This window comes from Thunnus thynnus, chromosome 3 (genome assembly GCF_963924715.1).
Source record: "Thunnus thynnus chromosome 3, fThuThy2.1, whole genome shotgun sequence".
Taxonomy (NCBI): Eukaryota; Metazoa; Chordata; class Actinopteri; order Scombriformes; family Scombridae; genus Thunnus; species Thunnus thynnus.
The window spans coordinates 30,170,482-30,196,284 of NC_089519.1; the positions used below are offsets into that span (position 1 = coordinate 30,170,482).

At 39.0% G+C, this 25,803-nt stretch overlaps 1 protein-coding gene across 2 annotated transcripts; it reads right to left on the reverse strand.

The window, feature by feature from the left end:
- Nucleotides 1-269: 269 nt before the first annotated feature.
- Nucleotides 270-22,608, reverse strand: lpar2b (lysophosphatidic acid receptor 2b). Of its 2 annotated transcripts, none has more exons than XM_067585313.1 (5): nt 22,189-22,608; nt 10,102-10,589; nt 8,279-8,773; nt 5,761-6,020; nt 270-2,616 (listed from the first exon to the last, which is right to left on the reverse strand). In XM_067585313.1, the coding sequence occupies exons 2-5, from the start codon at nt 10,355-10,357 to the stop codon at nt 2,512-2,514; spliced, it is 1,116 nt and encodes a 371-aa protein (XP_067441414.1). In that variant the 5' UTR covers nt 10,358-10,589; nt 22,189-22,608; the 3' UTR covers nt 270-2,511. The 2 variants fall into 2 exon arrangements, with proteins under 2 accessions (XP_067441414.1, XP_067441415.1); XM_067585314.1 differs by lacking the exon at nt 22,189-22,608 and adding an exon at nt 13,452-13,597.
- Nucleotides 22,609-25,803: the final 3,195 nt, after the last annotated feature.

Below are 25,803 nucleotides of genomic sequence, written 5' to 3' on the forward strand. Positions count from 1 at the left end.
CTGGGAAAAATAGGAGGGCAGATAAAGAGGAAACTTTCTCAAGATCATAAGAAAGGGATCAATAAGAGGTTGTCCCTCTCTGTGAAGGTGTAGCACACAAAGGAGGACGAGACAAATGGAGCAAAAGTGTCTAAAAAAGAAATGAGATCCATTCGCTCATGATTCTCCAACAGGATCCAAGTCAAAATGGACAATTTAGAGAGAAAGAACCTTGAATTTGGCAGAAAACATGTCAGAGAACAACAGACAGGCCATTTGAGTCAGAGAGATACATGTTTTCAAAGTTTTTAATGACGCCATTGTCAGTTACTGAGAGCAGATTATCATGGCTGAAAACAAGACACAGGAAACTGAAAGTTACATTTTCTTTCCTATTAAAATCTCAGTGTCAGTTTTACTCAACAAAATACAAAAACACCAATCAGCTGCACTATATTTATCCTCCGGCTTTAACTCACACTTGTCCTGTACGCTCAGTCATGCTTAACAAAAAGGTAGCATTTAAAAAAAAAAAAAAAAAAATGTAATTTCTGGATATTAACTTAATGAAAAATTATTTCCCTTTATGACTTAATTGCACTAAATACTGTACATTATATCTACTGTCACAATGTGATAATAAATAAAGCTTTACATCACAAACTATTCACAAAGGAGTATTGTTTGTTCATTCCTTCATAGAGACAATTTACATCAGGCAGTGTGAGCAAAAAAAAAAAAAAAAAAAAAAAATCATTAAATATTAAGGAGGAGCTCACAGCAAACTGCTTAAATCTGTTAAAAATAAAAATGAGCTTTAAGCACAGCGGGGGGTTTTTAACCGACACTGCTGACGCAAACAGGATCTTGATCATAAAGCTATTCGTCAGTATATTCTCTTTGGTTTCATGAGAAAAAGTACAATGACGGAAATGTGAGTCATGCAGGACTGGAGATTTGTGTCCCTCTCAGTTTTTAATGGGGCAGAGAGTTAACCGACACCTGTGTCATACACTTATGATTATTATGAAATATTAGGATAAAAACTGTAAATATCCTACATTTAAAATTTGTGTAACAATCCAACCAGAGTTGTCAACGAACAAATGGAGAATAAATACTTTAGGTGTGTAAATTCTACCTACGGCTTTATAAATGCTAATAAATTGTTTACTTAAGCTTTTAGATTCGTAACGAGCCATTAATGAGAACAACTTTTGAGTTGTCAGGTTGTAACAAATGTATTTGGTTGGAGTTTATCCTCCTCTGGCACAATGTGCTTTGTCTTTTCATTCAGCTCTTACTGTGAGCCTATAAAAAAGGTCATGAGTTTAACAGTAAGCAATTAAATTTGCAGTTGCAAATGTTGGGAATCTCTATTAAAGGTGTCTTTCAGTTCAATAATCCATTAGGTCTGCAGCTTATTAATTTGGTAATAACTTTAAAATCAAATAATCCAACAAATCTTACTTCTAATGATAAAAGTCATTAAAAGTAAGTTGTACAAAAGGGTAAAAATAGAACTACAAGCAGATATATTGGGGTCCAAACATTGAACACAACTTAGAACCAAAAAAGGTACCTACATGGCACAAGCAGGAGGCCAAAACCATCACTGAATAGAGCTTAAAACAGGTGGTTGGACCATATGAGTAGCAAAAAGCAGCAGCAGTGAATAATAAGTAATGTAAGCTCTGTAAGTGGTCAAATTATTCCTACAGCAATTAAAGAGCTAATTAAAAAAAACACAAAGCAGGTTAAATTACATTTTTCACAACCTGGCAACCAACATATTGCTAATAAAAAATGTAAATGATTTATTAAAGCGTTAACAGGTTTATTAGTTGCAACTTATAACCCTTTATACAGTACAGAGTGGTATCGAGCTCTAGTGGCCTTTGAGTGCAACTCATGTCTTAGGTGCAGATTAGCTTGGACACATCACATTTACAGTGATTCCATACATTAAGCCATCATGAGGATTTTACAAAAAAAAAAAAAAACATTCGAGGCAGGGCCTGTTATTCTGCTGCGCGACTGTCCGCACATTTTCATTGTCATTTTTTCCATGAGTTGTCGGCATGTTCCAGTTGTTCAGCAGCCATTAGCGCTGCCTCTTCCACCTCTGTCTGTTTGGGTGAAACTGGCAGATCGTTTATGTATAAACAGGAAATTCGCCCTCCAATGTCCTCAGTGTTGTGTAACTGGTCCAGCAATGGGGGGTTTGGCTCCTTACGTCTGCTGAAGGTCAATGATGGAGCGCAAATTAACCATTTAGAAGAAAAGTCCACCGTCATGTTCCCTAAAGATGTGAAATATCCCTTTAAGAGACACAACAGGCCGAATCTTGTCTGCTTGCAGAAAAAGGTAAAATCCAACATTTTAAAAGGAATAAATATTTCCACCTTCTCTGAGGGGAAAAAAAGGGTCTTAAGGCATGTTTACCGGTGCATACACACATCAACAGACTGCAGAGTGAAGTGTGTTTATGCACATCATTGAGTGACTGTTTAAAGTTTATCGTTGTTTGAGTTAATTCCACTTTTCTGAAGAGGGCAGGATGTCTTTCGAGCCTGCTCGGGTGAGAAGCGTCCCGTTGCTCCTCTCTACGGGGTCGGCGATACGAGACTTATCGTTCTACAGACAGAGGTGGAGAGACAGAGGAGAAGATGTGGGGAGAGTTGAAGTGAGGTAAAGAATCAGGAGGGTGGGGGTGGAGGGAATGGGGGAGGGGGGGGAGGGGGGATTAGGTTCAGGCAGGAGAAGGTGAAAGGAAGGAGAAAACGGGTTAGTCATATCCAAACTATCAAAAGGAGTGAAATGAGTTGAGAGACTGAAAATCATGTTTATCCCGCTGACAGTGTTTTTCAGAAATGTAAATTTCACCAGTTATCACAGCGAGCGAAGCAGACAAAGCAGACAGACATGACCAAACAAATCACAGATGTTGGCAGATTTATGCATTTATTTATTTTAGTTGTAACAATGTTTGTACAAAAATAAACCCAGAGTAATATAATAATGTTTTTGCACTGTCAAAACAATAACAACAGTAAGCTTATAATATGAAGAATCTGAAGACAAAGAATATAATCTGAATATGCTGTTATCCCTTTAATAGCTCCTTGTATTGCCATTCCCGTTAAAAGTAGTTATAAGTAATGATTTGCTATTATCCATAAATGTTTAACTTTAAATTGTGGGAGTCAGTGGATATTTTACTATCAAATCACAAGGTGAGGGAAAAATGCAAATATGTCCTCACTACCTCATGTCTGCCTTCCCTCGCCTCTGGCCTACTAACTAATCTAAAAGTCGCTCAGTATACACATTCACATATGCATGTGCACACACACGCACACCACATCACACAAAAGTACACACTCAAGACTGCACTTCCTGCTAGCAGCAATAACAGAGTACCTAGGCTGCGTGTGCGAGAATGACAGAGTGCATGCCTCCAACATACACACATGCCAGAGTAACACGTCAGAGGAAACATGGCAGGGAGCATGACCCACTCTAACCACCAGCACACATCTGGACTGGTTTAAGACTCTACACACACACACACACACACACACACACACACACACACACACATTAGCGCAAACAGCACGAAGAACATACAAACGTTGTGCTTAGTAGAAACTAAATAATTATTGGATAAGTCGACGCTATTTCCAGGCATTTGGGTAATTCTAAATAAGAAACTGGTTTATAGTACGAGGCAGCGTGACGGTTCAGGTCTCGGTTTACGAGGTTTTTAAGAGTTTAAACGAGGTCATTCCTGTATGTCTTTCTAAAAGTCTGCCGGATGGAAAGTTTGACATCCTGGCTGGATGAATGTTCATATGTACGGACTTATATTTGTGTCACGATTCTGAGCATGCAACAGTGTGTTTGAGATTTTTTTTTTTTTTTTTTGAACACACAAATTCTTCTTTGTGTAACATTATCAGGCAAGACAGATACTCATACTAACCACTGGACCGGAGACAAAACAGCCGATTAGAAATTACCCGCTACAACTTCTGGCTGAAACTGTGGTGTATTATAACACTGTCAGGTTGAAACTACTATTGTGGATGTATGTAACAAATTGATCCAAAACAGAAATGATTTTTTTGTTTGCTCTAATTAAATCATTTTTCCACAAAATAAAAACTTATGTGGGGGCAAAAAAAAAATATGTTTCTGTGCTCAGGACAGAGACACAAATATAATTCCACACATATGAAGTAAGAGGGGGAAAAAAAAAACATCATGCTTAACCAAAAACAGAGTGTTTGGGTGTGTGTAACTACAGTTAAAGTTCAGCAAGCAAAAAAAGAGTTTGCACACCCAAACTGTTTCTGTTTAGTTTTTCAGGACAGGAGAGTAAATAGTGTTATAGTCGTTCAGCTTCAATAGTAACAAGATTTAATGTTGTAACGGTAAGCGGCCCTATCAGTGAGACATCTATCTATCCAGAGGTAGCCGTCTGACACACCTGCTGGTTATGAATTGATGACACTCATTAATGGTGACAGGTTAAAAAAAAAAGACTAAACGCTGGAGTTAAATGACTATTATGCGCTGAAATAGACATGACCTAAACATCTGTGCAGTTTTCTCTCCTTCACTGAAACTACAGAGTTAAAAAAGATCATTCTGGCTTGTTTTCGGTGTGTGAACGCTTCTTGTATTTACTGGATGTAAATAAATTCAAATGTTTTTTTTTTAATTTTCATATGAAAGTTGCACACGTACACAACTGTTGTGTTAAAATGGCACGTATACAGTCTAAGTGGTTAGTAGTGTGAGAGAGGAAGATGCAGATGCGATGCATTCGCTGTAGCCACATGTGTGAGGAGAGGATGCGGCTTTTTGCAACGGGCAGCGCTTACAGAAATCCTACTGAGCGCTTTCTAGGCAGCACAGAGTGCCACATCCTCCGCGCAGCGCTGTCAAATATCAAGTATCGACTGCAGGCTGACGAAGTGCGACATTAATTAACAGTTAAATATTCTCCAGTAAACACAGTGATACTGCTGAACTTGAGAGTTAATGCACCGACAGAGGGCCGGAAAAAGCTGAAGCGTGTTTTGTTTACATTTGGTTAAAGCGGGCAATTAGAACACAAACCACACAAACAAACTGGCAACTTTCAAATAATGAATCACCACATTTGTATCTAATGATGAATCTGTTATGTCAAGGGTGGTTTTGCTTGTGACAGATCACGGTAATAACGAACATGTGCGGACCTTTTTTTCATTTGTGAGGCTCATCATTTTCGTTTTTTTTTAAGGATTTTCACACACAAAAAAAAAAAACAAGCAGATGAGTTTAGATGAGTTCCTTCTGCAAGACATCGTTGACTTTAAATCTAAAAAATAGAAATAAAAAGTAAAATAGAGACCAAAGAGGAAATCAGAGAGAAAACAGAGCTTCTGATTATGAACCAAATTCCCTTTACATATGGAAAAATTCATTTAAAAAAAGACCTGGTTACAGAGCGGTTTTATTGCAAATGGTATTTTTTTTAAATCTAATTTGCAACTGGATGTTTTTACTTTTTATATTTTATAAGTAAAACTGAAAATAATGAGCCACATTCAAATGTAACATTAAGCTGTTAAGTCGTCCAAGTTGTCAGTTTGTCACTGCGTAGCTTTCAAACCATTTAATCAGTCTACAGTCAGTGTGGTTTCAGGGTTGTACTGCTAACGGTCCTTAGTATGAGTGGTTGTTTTGTTTGTGATTGCTGTCATGGGCTCCGTTGCTCTCGGACAGTACCTCGTGGTCCAGGGTGTTAAAATGAACTCCAGAGATGCCTTCGGGGTCGCCGCCCCGCCGGCACAGGAAGCACAGGATCTCTTTGAAGGTCCTCCTCATGTCTTTGTCCCTGAAAGAGTAGATGATGGGGTTGACGAGGGAGTTGCACTCGGCCAGCACCAGGCAGTACTTCTCGTAGCGCAGCACTTTACACTTGTCGCAGCCCAGACCGTCGAGCAGCAGCACGACCAGGCCGGGCGTCCAGCAGATCACAAAACAGCCTGTAGAGGGAGGAATCGAGAGAGTGGTGGCGGGGAGGGAGAGGGAGATCAAGGGTACATAAGGTCAGATTTGCTATAACGTTGAGAATAAAAAATATAAAAAAGGTGTGGAAAGTGGCAGATAAAGAAGGAGGAACTAGAGGAAAGAAAATGAGCAGACAGGCAGTGGTGAAGAATGTGAAGAAGTAGGGGGTAGCTAAGGGATAAAGGGAATGTACTGTAAATTCCTCTCTAGACAATGCGCACGCATGCATGCGCGCGCACACACACACACACACACACACACACACACACACAGACAGATACATAACATGTCAGTATGTGCACTGGGTTTAGTCTGTATTATCAGATTTCATTATCATAATACTCGATTAGGCAGCTCAGGAATTCATTTTGTACACACATTCACAGCACGTTCAGCACTAATATATGCACACATACAAGCTACAGATGTAAATGTGAAAATGACATGGTAACACACACACACACACACACAATATGAATTGCATTCCCTAGCTCCTGACCATAACCTTAACTGTCACACGTGTTTACACTACATGTCTTAATCCTCACATAGCTATGTGAAGACATGAGTATAAACCAGAATGTCTTCTCTCTCAAGGTCAAGAACTCATAAACACAGTATAAAGTACAAGAATACACACCCATGCATGTACACATGTGTGTGTCATATGGGCATGAGAGAAGACTGTTTTCTGTCACAGTAACTGAAGTATGCAGGTCCTTGTCAGGGCATGCTCAGGGTTTTCCTCGAACCTCCTCACATGCCAGAGGTGCTGAATACTGGCTGCTGAGCGACGGGAGAAAGACGTGTAACGTTTTTAAAACTTGAGGAATTTAATCCAAAGTTCAAAATGCGAGAGAGCAGAGGCAGGGGAGGATGGGCAACAGAGCAGAGGAGAGAGAGAGAGAGAGTGTGCGGCCAGTTCAACAGAAAACAAGAGGAATCAGCAGGAGGAGGAGAGGAGTGAGGGGGATGTGTGTGTGTGTGGGTGTGGGTGAGGGGGGGGGAGTAGCGTCTAGTTTAACATGTACAGACAAGCTAAGAGAAGAGCCTGCATAACAGCTTATGAGGGTGCATAGATTTGAGAGATCTGAGTGACTCTGTGGAGATTTAGGCGAGAATTTCCCTGAGAACTGCCTGTATCTCTTGTACGCTGAGCAACAATATAACTGAAAACCACTTTTCAAATCTGCTTCTTTAGCTGAGTTTTGGAGTTTGAAACAAATACCACTCTCATTTTAATGGATAAGGCTGGTGATTTTCTATATTTTTCTTATTGTCAACAAACCTCATGTACAGAGCCAAACCAACAATGAAATGATTCTACTTCCTAGTATTGTGTGCGCATCTAAAGCCAAAGCCTGATATAACTTATTGCTCTGTGCCGCAGAGCTCCGTTGTTGTCCAGAAACTATTAAAAACACATAAATGAGCCACATCGTTGCACTTGGTGACATGTTCCTTCACCACAAAGAGTACAGGCTTGTTAGTTTATTTAGAAATGGCTCCAAAGACTAATAACAGTGATCGCATTTTCAATCTCCAGAGAGTAGTTCTGTGTAAAGTGTGGACGCCACTGTGCATGCACTGGGATGCTGGTCTGATTACAGAGCTTCGCTAGCTTGTTGCGCTGCATATCACAACCTCTTGACTTTGTACTACATTGTAAATTTCTCAAAGAACTTCAGTACAAAGTCAAGAGGTTGTGATATGTAGCACAACAAGCTAGCGAAGCTCTGTAAACGGAACTACGTCAATAGTTTTTGGGCAACAACGGAGATCTATGGCACAAAATAATAAGATGTTTCAGACTTAAGATACACACACACACACACACACAATACTCGTAAGTAGATCAGTTCATTGTTGGTTTGGTCTTTTTTTTCTGTACCAGCTGTTCCTCCTCTGCACTTGCTTCACCAGCTGCAATTTCTTTGATATTTTAGTTGTTTTCTCTACACTTATGGCTAATTATAGTACTTAAAACTGCTAGGCGGAGCAACAAATTGTCTTTATGCGTTATGAATGAACCCACACAAAAAGGACAAAAGCACACACTGACTGACAGTGATGGGCTGTTTGTACTTTCAAGTGCAATGAAGCGGTTGGCTACAAATGACATCTAGTCTGAAGGAATTCATTTTCAGTACCAAGATGACCTTGGTAAGAGATCTGTAATGTCAGTTTTTGGGTAAATGTTTGGTTTATTGCAGTAGTGAGTGTGCTGCCTCACCCAGGATCATGGAGACAGTCTTCATCAGGTTGAACACCGTCTCTCTGTGTCTCATCTGGGTGGTGTGCTGCGACATCTGCTTACTCTTGTGCCTCACGTAGAGGAAGATCCTGGTGTAGACGGCCAACATGATGGAGAAGGTCAACAGGTTGAGGACGGCCCAGAACACCAGGTAGCTGCGGCTGTACATCGGCGCCATGGTGGAGCAGTTTTCCAGGTCGCACAGGCAGTGCCAGCCCATGGTGGGAACCAGGCCCATGATTATTGCCACCACCCAGATAAACAGCATGATGATGAAAACACGCCGGGTGCTCATCTTACTATGGAGCTGCATGTTGAAGATGGTTTGGTGACGCTCCACAGCCACCGCCAGGAGGTTGAGGACAGAGGCTGTCAGGCTGGTGTCTATCAGCCCCTGTCGCACAAACCACTGTTTAATGGACAGTTTAATGGTCCAGGGACCAGTATGAAACATCAAGTGGAGGTAGGAGACACCTGGGAAGAGGAAAGTTGGGGTTTCATTACAAAGAAACATTAGAAACAAAGAAACAAGCTACAGGATGCGTTATGCATATTATGTATTGTGCTGCCTTCAAGGAGTAGTTTGAGTTTTAGAGATTGCTGTCCTACCTATCAAGACATGTCTGTTTCAAGTCTTTGCATGCAATGCATTGTGAATATGATGAATTGGGAGATTTGCCATTTTTAGCACAGCTCCTGAATGTCTATGGGATCAGTACAAGCTCAGCTGGAAGAGTAGGTAAATAATCTGTGGTGCTTTTAGTGTCACTTTTAGTCACTAATTTCACTTTGGTATTTGGTATGTACTTATGAAAATATTTATTAAAAACCAGCACAAAAATCTGACATATTAAACCCTCAGCATTATAGATGTATTTCCCTTATTTTGAGAGAAGCAGGTCCTGACCCCTTTATGGCAAAGGCAGCTTATGAAAAGTCTCAAATCACACAACCACTTTTCTTTTCTTTGCAGGTTCACACATTGGCAGTGTTGACTACAGTAAACCGCCTACTGTTTCCGATTACTGCTATAGGTGTCAGTTTTTCAGACTAACAATAGCACAAAAAAAAAAAAAAAAACACTAGTGAACTAGTACTAGTGAAACAAGGAAGTCCAGGTTGAATAATAAACCAATGAGTTTAAAAGGCTCATCAGACACTAGACTACTAGACAATAGTTTACAATACTATAGCATAAAAACCGCATTTTACAATAATAAAAAGACAATAATTGCATTCTCTGTTGCAATGATCGCAAGGCAACCAGTAGAATTATTCCATTCATACTATGAAGTAATCTTTGAGAAATGTCAGCATGCAGGTATTTGATTGGCCAACGCCTGGCATGCCCTCTACACAGTGATCCCATTGAAATTAATCAGGGACATGTGTTTTTAAATACATTTTTGCACAAAAGGAGGCTTGTGTGAGAGGATCTCTTAATAGCCGGTATGAACAGGAAGAATGATTATAGCAAGAAAAACATATATCAGTGTTAATTAGGTCACTTGACTATTGTTTAAGGACGGACTTGAAAAACTGTGAACCTATCCTTTACTCACCTTTATTATTAACCTTGTAAACAGCCCCTGTTCCTAAAGACAGGAAGTTGACTAAAAAGAAACGACTATAAAGATTCACAGTGCAGTCAGAAGACATTTCCTGTATCGTTCATCTGTTAGAGGTGAGATTTTGCCCTTTAACCTAGATAGTATATTTATATAATTTGTAGTACTAGTAGCTACAATAATAACCTAGAAGCACATGAAGTAAAATGACAAAAGTATTAATAAACTTGGTACCTGAGAAGAGGTCTGCCAAGGCCAGGTTACCCAACAGGTAATAGATGGGAAAGTGAAAGCGTCTGTTTTTTAAAATGGCCCCTATGACCAAAAGGTTGGAAAAGATGACAATGAAGCAGACCGTCATGCCCAGAGTGACGATCACATAGTCACGCCGACGCCAGTGGTCGCTGATGTTCTTGCCACTCGCCTCATAGAAAAATTTGACAGTCCGGTTGTCGTAGCATGCGTCTGGGTTGTAAGTCTGTACACCCATGTTGAGATGTCTGGTGGATGTGGGATCAGAGAAGAGTTGGTGAAGTTGGAGCGGAGAGCGGCCTTTCAGACAGGAAGATGACGGGAAGGACTAGGGTGCCATTCAGACTCGCCCTCTCCGGTGGGTTGGAGATCGGCATGCCATCAGCTGCACAGATGAGGACTGGAAGGATCCAGTTAGAAGTTTCAGGCCTTTACTGTGAGGCGGTGTGGGACTTTGGATTCACGTCTATCTGTGGAGAAATTAATTATTACTTTAAGACGACAAACAACAACTATTCATGATGAATCAATGTGCTGAGGCGTTTTGTCCCTTCTAAAATACCCTGTTGAACGTTATGTTTAAAACAAACAACAAACAACTAAATTATTTTCATTATTGATTAATCTGTCCATTATTTTCTCGATTAATCAATTAGCCGTTTGGCCTATAAAATGTCAGAAAATGGTGAAAAATGTCAATCACAGTTTACCAAAATCAAAAGTGACGTCCTCAAATGTCTTTTTGTCCCAAACTATAGTCCACGACCCATAAAAGACTAAATAACCAGAAAATATTCACATTTGAGAAGCTGGAATCAGAGAATTTAGACATTTTCTCTTAAAAAAAAAAAGACTCAAAATGATTCATTGAGTATCAAAATAGTTGGGGACTAATATTCTGTCAATCGATTAATCAACTAATCTTTGCAGCTCTAAATCCAATTTATGATATTACCGACATAAATGTATGCAAATTGCAATTTTCAGAACATTATTGTGTGAATCGTATATGTTTAAGCTGATTAAAACTACAACAATTATGGCAGTGACTAAAATTTTAATTCATTAACCAGTAGATTATTTTTACAGTAAATTACTACTTATATGCTTTCATATACAGTGTGTATTTTTTAATTATGTAATATACATCTGTTACACGTATGTGTTCCTCTTATATATCACATATATGCCCAGTTCATATATGGAACTATTCAAAATTGGAATTTAATTAGTAATTTGAGGGCACAGATTATGAATCTGAAGGAACAGTTTATAAACCAACAGTACAGATTTACACATTGATCTTTTTTTTTTCAGTAAGAACCAGTGACTGTTTGGCATTTTTACATGATAAATGACTGTAACAATTAATTGATTATTTAGAAAACATTATTGCAGATTGTCTGCTGATCGACTAATTGACATTAATTTCACTCAACCAACCAATTAAGCCACCACAGTCCACAATCTTTAACAACCAAACTTATTAACTAATCAGTACGAACGTGTATCAGACATGAGCCTTTTAGTGAGCGTGCAAAGGTTCACCAGTAGACCGGTATTTGTCTCAAGCTGCAACATACAATTATTTCTATTATCGATTAATTTGCAAAATATTTTTTAAATTCTGAATATGAATTAATAAATATGAAAAATTCCCAACACAATATCCAGGAACACAAGGTGACGTTTTTAAATTGCTTGTTTTTTTCCACCCAACAGTTAAAACCCAAAGATATCCAGTTTACTAATCACATAACTAAAGAAAAGCAGCAAATCCTCACATGTGAGAGGCTGGAAACAAAGAATGTTTGGCCTTTTGACTTGCAAAATTACTCAAACGATTAATCAATTATCAAAATATCTGCAGATGAATGTCATGTCGAGCAACTAACTTCAGTTTCTAGCAAAATGCCGTCACTTTCATCTATTATTGTCCCATCAGTAAAAACAAAAGACACTAGTGAACACCAAACCATCTGAGAGGTAATGTCGATCGATATATATTGATTAGCAAAATGCATGCAATTTTTTTTTCTTTTCTAAATCAATGATCAAAGCAATGAGCGGTTTCCCAGCCTTCAGGAACAAATTACTTTTCATATGTGAAATAAGTAAAATAAGTAAAATTTGCTAAATCACAACATAATTCTGCTGAAAGTTGATTAGAACTGATAATTATTTGATTAATATGCCGACAGAAAATTAATCTTTAAACATTTTGATGTTCAATTGATTGTCAAAAGTTATTTCTCAAAGAAAAATGCCAAACATTTAATGATTCCTTCTCAAGTGGGAGAACTTGCTGCTTTGTCTCATCTTACATCATAATTGAATATCTTTGGTCAGACAAAACTAGACATTTGAATCAGATCATCCGGGAAATTGTGACTTTTTCACTGTTTTGTGTTTAATTGACCAAATGATTCATATGGAAAACATATGTAGATTAATCAATAATGGAAAAACATTCTGCTGACTTCTTTCATTGTCAGTAAAGTAAGTTGTTGCTGAGAAAAGATGTGTCATCTGTTTTAACACTGAACTGAGTGAACTCAGTCGCACCTCAATGGTCTGAAGACTACATAATAATATAAGTAAATGCAGCCTGCTGAAGATGTTTTTACAGTTTTTTGTTGTTGTTTTTGAAAAAATATGTATGCAAAACAGAGAAACATAATGTATTTAACTTACAAAACTGACATGTTAAAGAATTTCCATCTTAAACCAGAAAATCTTGGTTAGCAGCAACAGCAGCCATTACTACAATCTACTACTACTACTAAACCCAATGATCAACTTTAACCTAAACATACAAGTCAAAACAGGAACATGTGAGGCGTTATGACAGTGAAGATATAATCACGACCAAACCGCAACTCAGAGCAACTTTCATTTCAAGACGCGGAAACAACGAGCTTGATTCCTCTATTTACAGTAAACTTGTACATGCTGCATGGCGCGTTTTGAGTCAAACAACGCTGCCCTCACACATTCTCCTTTTTCCTGTGAAAGCCAGCACGGCACGGCGACGCGCACTGTACTGTCGACTCCAAGTTCAACTCTCTCAACAATGGAAAGAGCAGAGCAGCTCCCTACAGCGGAGACACACCTCACAATTACACAATCCAGCTATGTAACCCAATCTCAATCCAAACATGCGCCACACACACACACACACACACACACACACACACACACACAGGGAGGGAGCCTCTGTGACCCACTCTCCTACCAAGGGTGTGTGGAGAGCGATGCCAAATCAAAAACAGAAAAATGTGGGAGAGTGAGAACTTTAGAGGCTTGAGAATGAAATGATGGAGGAGACTCACCTCAAAAGAAAGGATATGATTCAGGCAACAATGTGAGACGATCGAGGAAAGTTGAACAGAAGTACGGCGGAGTGTTACGCAGTAATGTGCGTTTGTGAAACCGTCTGAATACTACATAGATGGCAACTTGCGGACATTGTTCAGCCAGGAAGTGAAACCTTTTCTTTTTTTCTCTCTATTTCTTTTCAACGCCTGTCTCTATCGGAAACACAAGCTGTCAATCAAGCACAACCACTACAGTCGACCTCTGACATTAAATCTTTCAGACCACTGCCGCACGCACACACAGTCGCTCTATTTCCTACATCAGGAAAAACCTGTGAACTCTTTTTTTTTACTGCTTTAAAGTTTATGTCACTTTTCCAATTATCTTTATATCTCTGTTTCTCCGGTTAAATGAATTTAAATGACAGCTTAAGAACACAAATAAAAAGTCTAACGTTTCTTCTGTCTTTCATGAGTATTATGCCTCAGCTTTGCAGTTCTTCATGCTGCAAATCTCAACACACTAAAGGGAAACACAATCATACCTTTTCTCTACCAGTACATCAGTTACAGTGAGTACTGGTCTGGTACCAGTACTCTCTTTCACAAATCTAAAATCTCATAGGACTCATTGGGATTTTTTTTGCTTAAAACGAATAGATTGACATTTTGGGAAATATGCATATTTGCTTTCTTGAGTTAGATGAGAAGAAACCACTCTCACCTTTGTACAGTAAATATTTAGCTAGAGCCAGCAGTGGGTTTATCTTGGAAACTGGGAAAAAGCTAACCTGTCTCTCTCCTGAGCAAAATCTGCCTCCCAGCTCCTCTAAAGCGAGCTAATCAATAGCTATATCTCTTTTGTTTAATTTGTACAAAAGCCAAAGTGTTAAAACAGCTCTGAGCAGTTGCCAGGCAACCAGGAAGTTACTAGACCAGGTCTTGTGACGAAGTCCGTTCCTCCCTCGAATAGTGTTTTCCTCCTGTTAGGACTGTGTTTTATGTAGCGCCTCCTCCACAGTTGGAGTTAAGGCTTAGGTCTTGGTTGTGATTAGGTGCAGCAGAGATAAATGGTCGAGGTTGAGACTAGGTTGGGTGCAGGTTAAGATAAGGTGAAACACATCGACAGGGACTTCATCAACACCAGTCAAAAAATAGTCTAACACAAAATACCTCCCTAAAATGGCAAATTAACCAGAAAGCAGCCAAACTTTTCAACAGAATTAATGTTAATTAGCTAAATCTGATCTAATCTGCCGTAATTAAACATGAGAAGCCTGCTATGTGCCTGCTGTATGTTTTCAACTGGTCTTTTCTAATGACAGAGTGAGGAGAGATAACAGGTTTGATGACAGATTCGTTAACGCCAGAGCTTTTTTTCCCACCTGAAAAACGTGCAATGACAAAGTCAGGATCAACTGACAGCTCCTGATATAAATAGAGATTTTATCAAGTCCACATAACAATTTATTTCTGTTAAAACTGTTTGTTTGCAATATGATAAACATGTATATTCATGAAAGTAAGGATCAGTTAGTATTGAGAAACTTTGAAAAAGATATTTATCTCTCTCTTTTGTGTGTGTTGTGGTTGAACAGTGTGTGCTTCCTCAATCAAGTGTTGACTGTACAATATTTGTGTTTCAGGGTGTGTCTGGAGGCTAAAAGGTAGTAAAAAGAATTACTGAATCATCATGAATCCATCACAAAAAAAACACATTCTTTTCTTTTCTCTTTTCCATTTCAAGTACGTCTCAGCTCCTTCAGGAAGATATAATATCATATAATATGTCTCCTATAAAATCATCCTGAACCTGAAAAGGACGTCAGACTTCCACAAACTAAATAAGCAATACTTTATTTAAACATATTCTGCAGGCTACAGCTGTTTTTATTGCTCCTTTTTTGTCAGTTCTGTTCTTTCAGTAATTAACAGATTTAAATTATCTATTCGTGTCTTATTCTTTGACAGACAGACGCCACTATAGATCTATAATCAAATAATAAAACAGTGTTTTCCTTCCAGCTATCACTATGTAGAAATGATTAAGTGACAGTTTAAATTGTTAACTGAGTTTAGACTTTAGAGTTTAAAATCTGTTACTTATAATTTCTACATATTGAGAGCTAAGACATGAGGAACAGACGCGAGTGACGGAAGCGAGGAGACATGTTAGATTAATGAAAAGCACATATAAACCCCTTCTCCTCCTCTTCAGTTTTACTGTTGGACTATGAACCAACATTAAAAAAGGTGCATGCCGCAACCTATTGTACCAGAGTGTGTAATATCATGCTATTCACACACAGGTCCATTGTCATATGTTTGTGTGAGAGAGAAAGACAGTCAGAGTGGAAGGGAGCTCCAAAAATAGAAAATCAATACGTGGCGGCCGCCGCAAATAAATCAATGTATAGGAAACTCTGCACAGTCTTTGATCGTCTTCTGCAGTGTAGTAGCAAACAGACAAGCAAAGCAGTCAAGTGAATTTGAATCTGTGTAACGTTTGTGCTAAAGGTCACAGAACAACAAAGCTCTTTCTCAGTGCAGCTAACTCCTAACTGCCTTACTTCAGTGCATATAAAAGATCAAGACTGAAGCCATTTTTTATGAGTTCACTGCTGCTCAAAAAGTGAAAAGATACAATGGAGAACGGGATTGAAACAGATGAAACCAGACAATGACATTGTGGTTAACACAGCTGCAAAACAGGATGTGGAATTACCACAATAAAATTGACAGCTTAAATGCTATAGAAGACCTGCTCTCATCACACCTGTTTTCAGCAGCAGCGGTTAGCTGGTTTCAGCTAAAAAACAACTGTAAACCAAATGTACACTGCCTGCTCAGCACCAGAGAGGACACAGGCAAAGCGACAAAGCTAGTGCACAAAGTGGAGCATTCAGCGGCTGAGTGGACATTTTTCTCAAGTGTTAGTGGAGAGCAAAACAGAACTCAGAGGAGAGGAAATATTGGACTTACAATCATAAGGTTTCCAGACAAAATGGTGCTTAACAGGATATTTCAAGATTTTGGGAAATAAGTTTTTTTTGCACAGTAAATATAGCTGAAGCCAGCAGCTGGTTACCTTAGCTTAGCATAAAGGCTGGAAACAGCCAGTGTGGCTCTGTCCAAATATAAAAAATCCACCTATCTTAGGCTAATTAATGTAGGTCTTAGCCAAGGACTTAATAAATGTCTCACTGAAAACATTAAGCTAAAAGTTTTGGTTCTTAAATATTAAGTTATTCATGACTTAAATAGGGTCAAAAAGATGGGAAATATGCTTATCACTTTCTAGAGGAAAGTGAGAAGATTGATACCACTCTCATATATGAGATGAAGCTACACAGCCAGCAGCCAGCTAGCTTAGCATAAAGACTTAAAACAGCTAGCCTGGCTCTGTCCAAAAGTAACAAAATCTGCCTTTCAGCACCTCTAAAGCTCACCAATTAACATGTTTTGTCTTTTTTTTAATGCATTAAACACAAACACACACACACACACACACACACACACACACACACACACATACACACATACACACAAAGTGTAAAAATGACTTTGGCTTTGAGCACTTAATTTCAAGGAGTCTGGCACATAACCCCTGCAAAAGCAGAGCACTGACATTTTTACACTTCCATTTTTGTGTGGATCAAACAAGATTTTTTTGATACCATTTACCATGGAGGTACCTTTTTTTTTGTTACTGCTTGACAAAGCCAGTTTAGCTATTTCTCTGTTCCCAGTCTTTGTGCTAAGCTAACGTTACCCAAAATGTCAAACTATTCCTTTAAACCTACTCAGGATGGTTCATTGACTGGTAAATGGGCCGCAGTTATAAAGGGCTTTTAGTGTTTTTGTTTAATGATGCAGAGCTAATAATGAATTCCCAATAAAACAAGATTTAGATTTTAAAAAGATACGTGAAAAGTCAGTATCAGAGTTAACCAATTACATCATTTCCAGCATAGCTCATTAAAGCTTTGGACAAATCCCTAAACTTGCTCTTAATGTGTATGAGTGTGTTTTGCCTTCTTTGATGCTGGATACTAAGTATTCCTAACTGACTCTTCCACTCTGTGTGTCTCTGTGGGACTGGCATTTGCATGACTGTGTGTTCATGTATGATATATCTGTGTTTGTGTGTGACTGGGCTGAATCAGTAAACACCAGTTTGAAGGCAAACCAGTCATTACCAGAGCAGCCACACCCGAGTCTCTTCTCCCTCCTCCCCTCTCTCTCTCTCTCTCTCTCTCTCTCTCTCTCACTGAAGGAAGAGCCTTGGCACATCAACTTGAGACAGCACTTCTTTGCAATAGGAAAGATTTACACCACACACACACACACACACACACACACACACACACACAGACACGGACACACACACACACTGCAACAGAGGCAGCTGCAGTGTGTGACAGACACTCGGTACTGTTTGAACAGCCTAAATCCAGGTAAAAATGGAAATTCTGCTCACCTCCTCGGGAGCACTCTCTCTCTGGATGTGTTTGTTCACATTAACTGCCTGATTTGAAGCGTGTCCATCCAGCCGTGAAGTACACACATGTAAACGTTGGGACTGACCTGGTGTCGTCTGCATAATGATTACCTTTAGCCATTTAATCACACAGACACTTGCATGGGCACTTTCCCTCCCATATAACACAAGAAAACCAATATGGTTGATACACCAGCCTATTGCACAAAAACTACAGAGGAAACTACACATTTCCTGTGGAATCTTTTCTTAAACTGTAAGAATACATTTTGATGAATAACACAATCATGATTTGTTACTATGCATCTGAATTTCTGTAATTAGTGACTATTTTAAATTAATTTCTCCCTATCAAAGCCTTTAGAGACGCTGGAAGAAATGAATTAAAAAAGGGCTAAATATCATTCTACAAGAGCTCTGAAGCTGCAGTCTGTGTTTTAGGATTATGTATTTAAATAAATAAATAAATAAAAGTTATCTCTGATCTCTGAGAAACAAATCCCTGCAGCAGACTGTTTTTGAAGTGCTGTTTATATTGACACCATCAGTGTTTGCTGCCCAGACCTGATGTTAACTTGATAAGACGGTTTCAGTTTTATGTCATCAATACTTCCCCTCACCCCCGAATGACGTTTTCTATCTCTTTTGACAGAACTTATCAACTGTTGACGTTATGAGCTATAAATCAACAGCACAGCCAACTGTTTAAAACATGAAACATGTTATTAACTGTCTCAGATCATCCACCAGCGTCCAGTACAGGCAAAGCGATGTTTGTGAATAGTGCCGAAACAATTACACGATTAAGTAAGATTTAATCAACAATTTTTTAAAATTGAGGATTGGTGAAGTCAATTATCCCAAACATTCACCAGTTCAAGCTTCTTAAATAAGACGATTTGCTGCTTTTTATATGTTTTATATCATCTAAAATTAAATATCTTCGAGTTTTGGGCAACTATGGACCAAAAAATTCAAAAACAAAATATACAGACAAATCAATACCAAAAATAATTGTGACTTACAGCCCGATTTAAGACGCTTATAATGTTCTGTTATTATTGATACCATGTCAGCAAAAATTAAGTTGAATGGTACTTTTTGACGCTGTAGTAGTCGCTGATTTCAGATCATCATTTCAAAATTTCTCAGTACGATACTAAAATAATTCCTTTTCTATCTTACTTTGAGGAATATAAACGTGTTTTTTACAACAACAACAAAAAAAAGTTGTTCATTTAACCAAAGAAGCTTTCAATGTTTAAACACAAGCAGACATCCCAGAACCAGATACCATCTCATCAAAGAAGAAGTCAACAAGATTACAAATCTCAGCAGACACCAGGCGCGCCCGATTCATTTCAGAAGTGTGGGAGCCAAAAAGTGTGTGTGTAGAAATATATATATATATATATATATATATATATATATATATATATATGTGTGTGTGTGTGTGTTGCGGTAGATAGATCAGAGACTCTCACTAAACTCTTGCGGAGTAACTATAGCTTGCTTGCACCACTGGGTGGTGGTATAATTAATATAATATGATAATAATACAAAGCAGCTAACTCATGCTTGTGGGATACAAGCTATTTTGTTCAATTACCCAAAACTATGAGTCTACAGGACAGTCACACACTTCTGCGGCTGAGTAACAGCAAGCAGGCGTTAGGAATGTTAACGCTGTGTTTGTGATGTAAGCTGCCGTGCTGTTGTGAAAATGTCACTCATAGCCTACGACAGCCTAGATAAACTTCAGGAGCACCTTCACTCGAAAAGGAAACGCTTTGCACAAAAACAGAGATTGTTTTAGTAGGTCTAAAAGCTTTGAGGCACCAGATTCACTCTTTGTTATCTCCCCTGTTAGTAAAACCTTATGAGCGCGTCAAAAAGCTTGGCTGTGAATTTGGATGCTGATCTCAACTTCCAGGAGCACGTATCAGATACCTCCTGCCTTTTATCACCTCTGAAGTATATCTGAAGTTAGATGCTTCCTGTCACAGTCTGTCAGACTCTGAAAGGCTGGTTTATTTCCAGTCCGCTAGATTACCGTCATGCACTTTTTGCCTGACTGACAAAGCAGGTGTTAAATAAATAAATAGGCTCGTTCAGAACGATGCAGCCAGGGTATTAACTAAAACCAGAAGGTCTGAACGCATCACTCTCGTTTTAACTTCTCTTCACTGGCTCACAGTAAAACAGAGAATTGATTTAAAAACAAGAAGAAGTATTTCTAAGTCTACTAATGGTTTCGCTCTTAGCTGAGTCACCGGGCAGATCCCTGAGATCATCAAACAAAGGTCATCTCACTACATCTAGAATAAATTATGAATCAGTTGTATGATGCTTTGAGTCATTATGATCCAACTTTCTCTACCAAATGAACCAAGGTCTGCTACAACTGTGTCTTCTTTTAAAAGCAGACTAAAAACATATGTTTAGAAAGCTTTTTGTTAGGTTTAAAGCACGGGGTTAACAGGTAAAACTTTTATTCTAGAATCAGTATTATTCCCTTTATAATAATAATAATAATACCTTCTTATCTCATTCCCTTTTTTATTGTAATACCTTCTTATATGTTTCTGCCATGTATGATCTTTACCTATTTTTTTTGCTTTTTATCTTGAAGCAAATTGAGTCTACCCCCGTCACATGACATGTGCTGTATAAACCATAAACGGACTTGAACAATACAACACACAGCATTTGTATTGGTTGCAATGTACACTGTATGCATCAGATATGTGTGACAACGTCCTCTTTGATTGGATCTAAATATTATTCTCATTTTATGTTTGTCTGCTTTATTTTACGTCATGTCTTAGGAATGACTGACACATCTTTTTACCGTAAATGATGCAAAATAGGGGCATTTGCGAGGATAGAGTGTTTTACCACTTGAAAAGAATGTGGGAGGAGGGATAAGTGGGGGAACCCCTACTTCTGGTGCCACCCTCTACTTCCTGCAACCTTGCCAGACACGTGTGCCAAGATGTGGAAACTGGTGGTTTGTGAATGGGTGCTGCTGCCACATTTTGGATTATATAAAACATATAATAATATATACACAATTGTTGAACTCAACATTTACTGGTCCCAGCCTCTCACATGTGAAGATTTGCTGCTATTGCTGAATACCTTCATGTTTTAAACTATTGGTCCGACAAAAAAAAGCAATTTGAAGAGGTCACCTTGGGCTCTGGATGTGATTGGCTATGGTTCATGATTTAATGATGTTTAAAAGTTCAAATAAATGAATCTACTAATTAGCCAATCAAAAAAAGATAAATCAGCAACTACTTTAATAACTGAATGATTGTTTTAGAGTTGATTTTTTTTAAGGATAAATGCTGAATATTTGCTGGTTGAAGCTTCTAAAATGTGAGAATTTGAAACTTTTATGTGTCATACATGATAGTAAACTGAATATATTTGGATTTTGAACTGTTGAGACAAAACAAGACATTTGTAGACACAACCTTGAGCTCTAAGACATTACATTACACTACAAGACATTTTATAGACAAAACTATTAATCAGTAGAATAATTGGCAAATTGATCGATAATGAAAAATGCTCCGTCGCACCCCAACACCTTTTAATTTACCGCAATCCAATACCACATTAGTACTATTTACAGCCTCAGAAACCAGACAGAGTTAAGTAAACACACCAACAGCACAGTACAACCTTCACAAAGACAGGATTTATTGCAGGGCTGCTGCTGTACTGTGCAGGTTCTACTAAAGCTGCCAACAGCTGTACTGTAAAATGAGAACCATAACAGCTTATCATGTTATCTGCCTGTTTTGCTCAAAAACTGGACTCATGCATGATCTTTGTTATACCGTCTTAGTGCTGCCTAATGTAGGGTCGTTTCTACAGTAATCTTCAAAACGAAGATACAAGAAATTAAATGTGTATATTTTATCTTGCATGGTTGAAAGAAAACCCTCCTTAGAAGGCAGGACAAAAGTTGCATGGTTGCATTACACATTTCTCAGAAAGGGCATGGTCCAACTGACAGTGTTGAGGATGTTCAGGCTATAATGAACTCCAGACTACCTCCACGACACTCTGACACAGTGCAGATGCCCTAGCACCTCCCGGCAGAGGAACAAAAAAAAAAAAACACACAAAAAACCCCACCGCCACTCTGTCTTTATCCCAACTGCACACATTTCAAACTCACTGGCTTAACACAAAAAAAGAACTAAAACACATGAGAGAAAAAAAAACTGTACTTACCTTTTATTGTTTCCTGAACTCGTTTATCAAGTAAATCGTCGAGTTGAGAAATAGTGCGCGGCCGCACCTGAGGTCACCTTTCAACGCGCTCTGAGCGGGAGTTGAAAAAACGCGACAGAGATAAAAGTAAAAATGTTTTTTCCTCTCTCTCTAGCGATGCTCCATTCCAGCTTTTCTTTTTCTTTTTTTTTTTTCTTAATTCGTCCCACAAACTTGGTTGATAGCAGAAGTCTCCACCACCTGTGTTGACTTTTCCGTCGCTTCCGGGAGTTTGAGCTGTGGTTACCTGTGCGCAGTGATCCGCGCTGTGAGTCCCAGGAGGAGCAGAAGGGTGCGGCACACTGTTGCTGCTGCTGCTGCTGCTGCCTCTCTCTCACAAAGGAGCGGGTGAAAGCTCTGGCGGTATGTTGCCTCTGCCAACCTGAGATCTCTGTATCCGCCCCCCAACTGCCCCCCTGTTGGCTGACTGCGAGGCGGAACAACCAATGACAGACTGAACCGAGAGTGATTGACAGTCAAGGGCTAGTTGGTGTGATTTTTGATTGTAAGAGAAAGTGAACTATTGATGCTCAAGGTTAGCCGGAGGTTAAGGTTATTTGCCTGTATACTGTGGTGGGTAAGACATTATTATTTATTTATTTATTTAATGCTATTTTTAAGAGGCCATTTACAATATTAAAGGACAGGCTCAGAATTTTCCACATCTGTCTTAAAACAATAGTCAGGTACCCAAATGAACACTGAATCAGGTTTTTCTTGCTGTAATAATTCTTGCTGTTCATTCTGTCTATGGATCATTAACGTCCTGACAGACAGGAAGCAGCGTGAGGCTTCTTATTTCCTTGCTACAACCATGCACCCAATACTTTGCTCAAGATTTGGAGCTGTGTGCGCCGCTACTTTTCACTATAGCAAGCGCCAAGACAAATACTTTGTATACTTGCATAGTTGGCTAATAAACACATCATGATTCTGATATTGGTGCCCCCATCACTTACATTGTAAGTGTGTTTGAAAGGGATCTTTTAATGGTCAGTATTAGCAGGAGGAATGATTACAACCTCTTTCACTGTTCATATGAGCTCCTGACTGTTGTTCTTGAAAAATTGCGAACCCACCCTTTAAACATTAATGTTACCATTTGATGTGTTGCACCAGAGTTAGCTTACAGCTATAGTTTCATAAGGAAGTATTTGCCCATTTATAAATTTCAACTGACATCATAAAAATCCTGTATTGACTTATTAAGGCGTTACTGCAAGACTTTTATGATGTTATTTCTGTGCAGTTATAAATAAAATAAATTGTCAGTTGTCTCCGTCATCAGCGTGGGGAAAAACAAAAGCCATAGCCAGGATTTTAGAAATATTGAGGTCATGAAATAAAACAATAAAATGAAAAAGACATGATTATATTATGGTTATATAAGGTCGTATACAACCCAGTCAGATGATATATTGGAGCCAAGCCCCAAATTTCAAAATAAAAGTTGATGTAGTCACTGATTATATCCTGGCGGTATCAGGTCTTTGAAGTATCCAACCAGCCAGCATATCCTGGTTTCAGAAACCAGGGTATGCTAGCTGGGGTACCAGAAACCAGGATACTGTTGTTTGTAAACCCATGTCCAGGTTCCTGAACATTTTCTACCATGTCATGGGTGCATCATAAACTCAGCAATACAAAGAAATATGAAGATAAATGATGTAATGATGATTGACACACTGAAAGGGAAAGTCTGACCTAGGTAACGTAGATTGTGAAATGTGTGGTCGCATTGCTGGTGATCAGATGGAGAAGTCCAGACAGCCAGAAACTAAACTGTGTTCATTCTCAGTTGTTGAGGAAACTCAGCTGGGTGCAGAGATAAGTGGCTGAGACGTTAAGAGATAAAAACACACCTGCAGGCGGAAACCAGGATACTGTTACAACCATGTAAACAGGGAAATTGTAAATTCCATATCCTGGAATATGGTCACAACCAGGATAAAACTGGGATACAAATGTGCATGTAAACACACTATGACTGATTGCAAAATCTCCTAAAATACAGAGGATATGGCGTCAGTTTCCTCTATGGTTTCTACGGCCCTAGAAAGAAGCACTTAAATCCTTCACTTGAGTAAAACTAGCAACAGCCTGGTGGGAGAGAAAAAAACTCAATTACAAGCCCAGCATTCAAATCTTTACTCAATTTAAAAGGAGCATTAATTAGTGGTACAATATGTATCTAAAATAAAGGTTTAGTTCTAGCAAACAGGAGTCCAGTTTAGCCTACTCTAATTCATGGAAACTTCATATATGCAGGTTTGGGGTTTTGTCGAGGGTAAAGAAGGACTGATGGACAGACTAAAGGAAATATGTACAGTTGGAAGGATAAAAATAAGAAGAGAAGCAATAACAGAAACACAGAAAATCACAAAAAGAGGCACAATATTTGACACTACGTTAGTTTTACTGTTGCATTTTGTTAAAACAGCCCAGGAGAGAAGCTGTAGCTTTTAGGCTGAAAGTAAATGCTGTTACTTTGTGAGGAACTATATAAATGGTGACCAAATACATGAATTGGGACAGAATTACAGCCACATAATATAGATATTGTTACGTTACCTACTCTAGAGGCAATACACAATCCTTCAGATGATAATAACTCTATACAGCGCAGAAAAACTAAGAAACCTTTTTCACTCTGAGATCTTTTTTGCTCATCAGGCCTACTGACCTTGTCCTCATCTTGATCAAAATCACAACCCAAGCTGCCACCAGTATAGCACAATAATGACACTGACAACCACAGAAACACCACCACTCTCCAGCAACAATGGGCTGTCAGGCTCATCTTTTATTCAGAAGTGGAGGGCACGAGGCCCACAAGCGACCCGGTTCACCACGCCAGTGAGAGGGCAGAATCCAGAGAGGCTGTTTTTACATCAGACTATGATACAGGGACACATGGCAGGGACAAAATGAAGCCAGTATGTTGCTTTTCTTCCATTGTTTAAGAGTGGAATAAAACACCGCAGCCTACACGGTGGATGAACGCGTAGCTTAAGATGAGCTGTTTGCACATGAGATTGCTACAATAACATTTATGGAAGTCCAGAGGTTTATCAGAAGAGCAAACTACTGTATCATAATGAAAATGAGGGTAGAAAGAAGGGAGAAGATAAGATGGAAATAACAGGAAGATTGCACGACAGACAGAGATGGAGCAGGAGTGAAAAGACAGAGCGAGGAAAAAGTGGATACTCTTTCCTGTTTACATGAACGGAGTGTGTGTGTGGATGTTAGCATGAGAGAGACGTGACAGGCGTGTTTGCTCAACATGTACGATCTGTTTTCCTTATTAGGTGGCGTTGCGTGTTGCCAGTGTGTAGCCGACGTGTGTGTTCCAGCGGTCATAGTTTCCAGTTTATCCATAACGAGTCTCTCCATTCTCTTATTTCCTCTCAGCGTCACAGACAGCTGCCTGGAGGCTGAGTGCGCCATCGCCACGGCAGCGAGGATGCTGATTGCCCTCCATGCCTTCCACACCTGTTTACATGAGACTTTACATGACCAAACACATCCTTCATGCTAGAGCCTACCAGACCAGGGTTAACAACAGGCCAAATC

Coding starts and splice junctions, on each gene's coding strand:
- lpar2b (XM_067585313.1), bottom strand. CDS start 10,357: ATGGGTGTACAGACTTACAACCCAGACGCATGCTACGACAACCGGACT. Junction 8,774..10,101: donor CTTGGCAGACCTCTTCTCAG/GTACCAAGTTTA, acceptor TCCTCTTCCCAG/GTGTCTCCTACCTCCACTTG. Junction 2,617..5,760: donor TTAACACCCTGGACCACGAG/GTACTGTCCGAG, acceptor CTCTGTCTGTAG/AACGATAAGTCTCGTATCGC.